The following is an 8,147-nucleotide window of genomic DNA, read 5'->3' as shown; positions in this document are numbered from 1 at the left end:
GGGCTAGCCCCTCCTGTCTCTGTTCTCAAAGACTTCCAGAAAAAGTACCCTTGGCTTCTCCTCAGGGCAACATGGCCCTGCTCCAGGAAGCTTCTCTTTTATCATTTCCCAAGCTCTCCCTTTTCTGGTATCTCAGATTCGACGGCTCCTGGCTACCCATTTCTGCCAAGGCTTGACATTAAACACACATCACAGGTTATAAATTGCAAATGAAGTTTATTGTGCAGACACCAAGACCACAGCGCTTTATATGCAGAGTCAGAAAGGTGGGCTATATACACAGAAACGTGTTTCCCTCGGGGCAGGGCCACCAGAAAGGTGCAGGCTTTGGGATGGGGCCCTCAACAGAACAGTCGTCTGGAGAAGGGACCCCAAATGTGTGACGCCAGGAGGGGCCAGGAGAGGGGGCATGGCTGGAAGTGCAAGCCTAGGCAGCGCAGACGCTTCCCCGGGGCACAGAGGGTGTGACTGGCTCCAATGAATTGGTTTGGAGAGAAGATATTTCAGACACAGTATGTGGGAATCCCTTTCCTCCAAAACACCATCAGAGATGGAAGACAAGGTTTGATTTTCTGTCGATTTGGATGAGTAGACACAGGATTCTACGTTCTAAAGCAGAAGAGTCAAGGGTGGAACTGATCCTTATCTAAAAGAGAAGGTCACACTGGAGCCTGAGCCAGAACCACCCTTTTGGGAGCTGAAACCTCCTCTAGAGCCACCTCCAGAGCCATAGCCTCCTCCAGAGCTGGAGCCATATCCTCCCCCAGAGCCAGAACCTCCTCTAGAGCCACCTCCCGAGCTATATTTTCCTCCACTGCCACCTCCAGAGCCGTAGCCTCCTCCACCGCCACCTCTGGAGCTCGATCCTCTGCCTCCAGAGCTGTAACTGCCACTTCCAGAGCTGAATCCTCCTCCTCCAGAACTGGATCCTCTACCTCCAGAACCATAGCCTCCAAAGCCGCCCCTGGATGTCATGCTTGAGGACATGGAGCTGCTGGTCACAGCTGCAGAGAGAGATGGCATCGCCATGGAAGTCCTGGGTGCCTTGGCCCGCATCCTCCCGACACACCACCCGCGGAACCGGAATAACCCCACTACTTACAGACAGTCACGTTGCTGCTGAGGTCTCCAGACATCCTGTCAGGGAGAGAAAGACTAGCTCACGGCTGAGCCCTTGGGCTCTGACTGCGGGTTGTTCTACAGCTTTCGGCCTGCAAACATGCGCTTCTGCCATCGGCCACCAGGGCCTTCCAGGGCCCACTCACTCTGCACTGGCAGGTCACAGACGTGGGCAGGCCCCACATTTTCCCACATGGTGTAGCATCCCGATTCATCTCGATTTTTTGCTCAGATGAAAATGATCAAAAAGCAAATTCACTTCTGACCAGCAACCCACGTTTGTATTTCAATCTATGTGAGGGAGTCTGATATCCCAAATCCAAGCCATGCGAGAAATTTTGAAACGAGGCCACACCGTCAGCATTCAACTCCGAAAGAATTGCAGCTCTGTACAGCCTTCCCATCCTAGCCCTCTGCCCCCGCCTCCTCTGCTCCATCTGAAGGCTTTGCCACTTCTCCCTGCGGGCCGGGGGCGGGGGCCTGGCCTCCAAGACAGGTACGGAGCCACAGCCGAAGCAAAGCAGCTCCTTCTCTGTCTCACTGGCTGGCTGGTGGGTGACCTGGGGGAGCTTGGCCCCTTCCAGGTGCTTCAGCCTGATGAAACACGAGGATGCCGCTAACGCACACAAAGGGCTCAGACAGGGCCTTCAAACAGAGGGAGGACAGGTTCCCTTGTGGAGGGTTAGCAAATGATTCCGCTTGCCAGGCCGGAAATCTGCAAAGAACCAGGTCTGGCACCTGCCGCAGGTGAAGGGCCAGCCAGTCACCCCTCAGCCAGTCAGCGTGATCCAACACGTGGTCCCCTAGTTCTGGGTCACAAGGTGGAAGGAACAGAAGCTGTGTACCCCACAGACCCAATGTTTCAGCTATGGAACAGAAGCTGTGTACCCCACAGACCCAATGTTCAGTAAGCCAATGTTTCAGGCTCTCTAGGACTAGCCCGTTTTCACGACATTTGATTTTCTCTTTCAGAAAAGATAAAGATTAGCTTATTGCCTAATTTAATTTAATTTACTCTGGCTTGGTAGTCATTCCATATTGATAAATCTAATGCTTTGGGTCGAGAATGGCTGCCTAAGACACAGAGTGATACCAGCTTTCAGGTGTCAGAAGGCCCTGATTCACCTCCAGCTTTCCCTGCCTTCCTTCCAGCCCTGGTTCTAGGGGACAGGGGAGGGCGGACCACGTTACCCTTATGCTTTCCAGTGGCCCCCACCTGCACTCCTCGCCCTCCAGCAGCTTGCGGTAGGTGGCGATCTCCACGTCCAGGGCCAGCTTGACGTTCATGAGCTCCTGGTAGTCACGCAGCAGCCGGGCCAGGTCCTCCCTGGCCTGTTGCAGAGCCTCCTCCAGGTCCGAGAGCTTGCCCTGAGCATCTTTGACTGCGTGCTCTCCCTTCTGCTCAGCTTCTGCAATGGCTTCTTGCACACTCTTACACTGGGAGAGAAGGAGAAAAGGTTCCTGGGGGGGTTCCGAGTGGAGTCCTCTGTGGGAGCAGATGTGTTCAGGGTATGGGAAGCCAGCCTGGCCCTGGAAGTGTTGGGTCCCTCTGGAGTTAATGTGAGTCGCAAACAACGATGCCAAGACTCGCTGCCATCTCTGGGGCATGGTCTTCCAGTCGCGTCTGACTGGACCCTCGTGCTTTCCCCATAGTGACCTTTATCCTCACAACACAGGGCCTGAGGCATTATCCCACACTCCCATACACCCCCGTACACCACGTCCCACCCACCCAAGCCCCAGGCGACCCCTGGAGCCGCGCAGCCCTCAGGGTGCGCCCACCTGCTTCTTCACGTGGGCTATCTCCCCTTGCAGCCTCTGGATCATGCGGTTCAGCTCGCTGATCTCCATCTTGACCTCCTTCAGGCTGTCTCCGTGTTTCCCTGCAGTCACCTGGAGCTCTTCGTACTGCCCGGGAAGAGGAGGACAGTGACAGCTTGGAGGAAGCCTGGCTTGAGCCACGGAAAGTCTAATACAGGGGGAGCCAACCAAGCTGCCTTCGCAAGACGTGGGGGACTGTCTCCCATCCCCAGAAGGACTCAGTGCCATTCTCAGTCGAGGGCAGCTGTGGTGCTGCGGACACTCTTGCTTGGGAATGGGCCCAACTTCCATGAGACAAAAGCACCAGCCATCTCACTGGACACTTTCTGGCCAAAGTGAACCCCAGCTTGTGAGACAGAGCTGTGGCTCTCTCTGCTCTCCTCCTACTTGCCTTGCTGTGGTAGAGAGCTTCGGCCTCAGCCTTGCTCTTCTGGGCGATCTCCTCATACTGGGCTTTGACCTCAGAGATGATGCTGTCCAGGTCCAGGCTGCGGTTGTTGTCCATGGACAGGGTGACATTGGTTTCGCTGATCTGAGTCTGCATCTGGGACAGTTCCTGCAACACACGAGGTGTCTGGCCCTGGCTTTCCCGCCCACAGCCAAAGGCCGTGAGGAGCATCCCCCTCCCCAGTGTTAGGGAAGCAGACTCTCAGACCAAGCTGGGTGGGCTACAATGGGCGGGATGCAAGCAACATAACCACCAATCCCAGGCCTCTGCCAAGGATGTCTAGAGAATTATGAGAGGAGAGTCTATTCCTGAGCCTCCTGCTGTATAGCCCTCACCATTTATGCAGTTTTGATGTGTTTGATGCCCCCAGAAAGAAGCCTGCCGATGACAAATGTTCCAGAAGATATTTGCACACATGGGCATGGAGGGGAGGTCTGTTACATTTTGACCTCTGACGTACATTAGACATAGGAAGGGGAAAAGGACCGGTCTCTTCCTAAGGGGAGCTGGACATTTGAGGAATGGAGTGAAGGGAAGTGGTCTCCGTGTTTCCTGAGCCTCACTTCTTGTGACATCAGAGGAGATAAGTTCCTCTCCTCCAAGACCTCAGGGCCGCAGAAAAGCCCTCGAGGCCTGGAATGGTGGCAAGTTGGAGTCAGCCAGTCCATAAGCCCCATTCGCCCCACCTTTTCTCCAGCTGGGAAAAGACTGGTTTGGTGGGAAGGGTGGGATGCAAGGGTCTACCCAGGAGCAGCCTCCTTACCGCATCAAAAAGGAATTTAATGAACTCAAGCTCCTGGGTCAGCACATCCGTCTTGGCCTGCAGCTCCACCTTGGTCATGTAGGTATTGTCCACGTCCTGCAGAAAACGTGAGGGGCTTCTAGCGAAACCCACGCACTGCTCATGTGAGGGCCCCACCCTCTCCCTGTCCCTCTCTTCCACTCAGTCCCTGTTAGCTGCTCTCCAACAGCTCAGGCACCTCAGTGAGCCATGTGTCCCTGGGCGTCATTTGGCGCAGAGTCCACCATGCGCCTCGACTAGGGGGCTCATGCCCTTGTTCACTGCTCACATTCCCCCAAAACCAGCAGAGCTCTGGTGGGATGAGCTCTGTCAACCGTTCCCTCCCTCCTGCTTGAGACACTGTGGTTCCCGCTGCGGGACCTAATGGCCTCTGTGGCTGTTAGCAGTTCCTCAACTCTCCCATCCTGTCCGTCCAGCCCACCTTTCCTGAATTTCCTCTGGATTTTACACCAAAGCTTCTGCAGGAACCAGGCTAAGAAGCCACACTTCGGGCCTTCTAGCCCAAACTTGTCAGCACAACCAGCAACACCTTCAAGCCAGCTTTCTAAGGGAGGTCCAGCCCTTCCTCAGCTCTTCAGAAGAACACTAAAGTGCTTCCTGTGTTTGCATCTTGCACGGCCCAATATAGGCCTTAAGGAGATTATTGATGAAAATGCTCTAGCAAATCTGCAGCCCAGCTCCAGAAGCTTGAACTGTAGAGACCCTTCTGTTCTCAACAGAACCAACCTATACGGCTGGTTGGACATGCTCCCCCCCCTCCCCTGGTGACTGCTGTTTCCACTCAGACCTGTTCTCCAGCCTGTCTGCTGGCGCCCGGTGGGCTTCTGCAGCCCCCTCTTTCCCACCCAGCCCTGACACCCTCCTGCTCACCTTTTTAAGTGTCACAAAATCATTCTCAGCAGCTGTGCGCTTGTTGATTTCATCCTCATACCTGTGGGGACCCGGGGACACAGCTGTTAGATTAGCTCTACTTTGTTCACTTTTTTCTTTTCCTTTTCCTACTGGACTCACCCCCAAACTCCCCATTCTCTGAGAGTATTAAACACTCCTTCGCTATCTAAATTGTAACTACAAGGTCCCAAATAGGTAGATTTTTCTAAAAGCTAAGTCTCAAGCAGGTGAAAAAGCATCCATGTCTAAGGCTCTGAGATGTCTTCCTCATAAATAATCACCACACAAATTATCACCACAAATGCGACAGGGACACAAGTGGCCTCCTGGGGGGACGATCAGATGGCTACGATCAATATCTTTCCGGCGTCTACTCTGCCACCTACTTCTTCTTAAAATCTTCGACAAGATCCTGCATGTTGTTCAGCTCTGAACCTTGCGATGTTCGTTCCGCAGAAAGCGTGTCCACGTATTTCTTCAGCTTGGCGATGTACGCTTGAAAGATGGGCTCCAGGTTGGTAGTGCGGGTGCTCACATCTAGCTGCTGCAGCAGCTCCCACTTGGTCTGCAGCACCTGGTTCTGCTGCTCCAGGAACCGCACCTACGGGGACCAGGGGACGAGCCCGTGAGCTCTGGATTGCCCTTCCCACCAGCCGGCCACACTCGGCCGGAGCCAGCTCTGATCCTGCTTCGGGGCATGAAGAAGTCTACGCGGCTTTGTGCTCACAAGCTGGATACTGCATCCAGCTCGGGCTCCCTGCCTCCACACGTGGAAAGTTCTATAGACTTCTAATGTTACATCTGGCACTTTCCACACAGAGAACTCTTTTTCTATTTCACCGCCTACTATCTCGTTTGCAGCTGCTCCCAAGACTCCAGGCCATTTCCCTCTCCCATCCTAGTTGGATTCCCGGCCAAAGTCCCACAAAGTCTTGAGCAAACCAAAAATAGGCATCCACTGGCACTGCTCCTAAAGGTGCAAGCGTGAGAGCAGTGCAGGGCAGGGCTCCTCAGTCTGATTTTTAAGAGCCTCATAAATTTCTTAGGCACGTTCATCGGCCTTGAAGTAGGCTGAGACTCCGTAATGCTCAAAAATGACACCAATAAAAGATTTTACGGGTCACAAAACCGAGAATGCTTCTCTTGAAGGCAAGAATTTCATTCATTCCCAAGCAAGTTCAGCTTCCCAGAACTGAAGAGAATAGTGACTCCCAGGGAAGGAAAGACTGTCTCAGAAGATGTCTTACCAATTTCGTCTAACACCTGCTGCCACTAGGCCTGAACTACTCCATTACTTGTCTATATCAGTTTTCCCATGATTTTCAGAGCTTTCCATAAATATTACTTATCTGGGCTCAAACTATAAAGCCAAAGGCATACGTAACTCCTAACTTTGGACTGTTTCAGAAGACGCAGCCCTCAAAGCTAGCATCTTTCCCATTTGGGATATAAGCCAGGCTGGTTTGACTACACCAAGGGCTCCTACAAGAAACGAATCTGTGCCACTTGCTTTCCAGTGAGTTGGAAGTAGGGCATCCTGAGCATCAGATGGAGCCAGCTTCTCGGGACTCACCTTGTCAATGAAAGAAGCAAATTTGTTGTTGAGCGTTTTGATCTGCTCCCGCTCCTGAGACTTCACGTTCTGGATCTCTGGGTCAACTTTCACGTTGAGAGGCTGCAGGAGACTCTCATTGATGGAGACTTCATGGATGCCTCCACCAGGGAATCCTCCGGGCCCAAAGCCACCAGGACCCCCAAAACCTCCAAGACCACCACCACCTCCAAAGCGGCCTCCGCCAAAGCCGCCTCCACCGAAACCACCGCCTCCAAAGCCGCTGCCTCCTCCAAAACCACCGCCTCCAAAGCCACCTCCACCGAAGCCGCTGCCTCCTCCGAAGCCGCTGCCACCTCCAAAGCCACCTCCTCTGCCACCAAATCCACCACCGGAGCCAAAGCTTCCGCCTCCTCCAGCCACACTAATGGAGATGCTCTTGGTGCCTCCGAGGCCAACAAGACTCCGACTGCCAAAGCCGCCACCGCCGGCGCCCCCTCCGCCACCGCCGTGGCGGCTCAAGCAGGAGAAGCTACGGGTTGATCTCCTGCTCCCACCGGAGACCACGGCTGAGCCACTGCTGAAGCTCCGGAATCCTCCTCCTCCTCCTCCTCCTCTTCGAGATTTACATGAGATCTGACAACTCATGATGCCTTTGCCCAGTGGGGAAAATTGAGGTTTCCGAGATGAGTTGAGGCTGGAGACTGCGCTCTGCTGTTGGGAGACCGTCAGGGTCCCCTTTTATACCTGCCAACTAGGTGTTGGAGCGCATGGGCGTGGGCACACGTAGGCATGGGTTTGGTCTGCCTAGAAGCTACGCCTGGTTAGTGATTATCAAGCTAATAGCCATTAAAAATCTACTAATCAGCTGCATCCCAAAACTTGCTTGGACTGCAAACCTCTCCTGTTTATCTGGGCATCTGTCATGCAATTCGATTTTTGTGAAATCATCAAAAGAGGAGATCAGGCTGTGGGTTTCTCAATCTGAGAAAAAGACCTTCTGCAGAATGCTGTTCCCTGCTCTGGACCAACCCAAAGGAGGGCAGCTAGCACCGGGCCTGTGCAGGCTTGCCATCCCGGCGAGGTTGATGAAAGAGACGACAGGTCTGGAGACTACAGGGGCCCCTCGGTGGCAGCTTTAGAGCCCTTGCTTCTCCCGCTGCTCCAGGAAGAGGGTCCACGAGGGCTCCTGCAGAGGGCAGATGTAGCGTGGGCAAGGATACATACTCTTACAGGAAGAAGTTGGCCTAGGATGCTCCCAAAGAGTTGTCATTTTTTCAAAGTATCTTGACTCCTTCCCGTGCCACACCAGGAGTACACGATAGCCAGTCACTGAGGAGAGGAGAATTTTCTTTCTTGTAACGAGAAATCCTCATAGTCCTCAACTCTTGTCATTTTTTGACATGAAAACCCAGAGGATGAGGGGCTTAAGGAAAGCATCTCTATTCCTGGGTCTGACTCTGGGCACCCAACAAGAGGTTGTAATCAAAGGCTTTCTAGAACTCCAATGTCTA

General features: G+C 53.6%; 1 protein-coding gene across 1 annotated transcript; it reads right to left on the bottom strand.

Moving 5' to 3' along the window:
* Nucleotides 1-212: 212 nt before the first annotated feature.
* Nucleotides 213-7,333, bottom strand: KRT2 (keratin 2). Its single transcript, XM_025458801.2, has 9 exons — nt 6,655-7,333; nt 5,468-5,682; nt 5,061-5,121; nt 4,152-4,247; nt 3,332-3,496; nt 2,902-3,027; nt 2,336-2,556; nt 1,103-1,137; nt 213-1,004 (listed from the first exon to the last, which is right to left on the bottom strand). The coding sequence occupies exons 1-9, from the start codon at nt 7,279-7,281 to the stop codon at nt 643-645; spliced, it is 1,908 nt and encodes a 635-aa protein (XP_025314586.1). The 5' UTR covers nt 7,282-7,333; the 3' UTR covers nt 213-642.
* Nucleotides 7,334-8,147: the final 814 nt, after the last annotated feature.

The sequence above is a fragment of the Canis lupus genome, chromosome 27 (assembly GCF_003254725.2).
Source record: "Canis lupus dingo isolate Sandy chromosome 27, ASM325472v2, whole genome shotgun sequence".
Taxonomy (NCBI): domain Eukaryota; kingdom Metazoa; phylum Chordata; class Mammalia; order Carnivora; family Canidae; genus Canis; species Canis lupus.
Note: the sequence above shows the minus strand (reverse complement) of the source record. Positions and strands in the feature narration are given on the sequence as shown.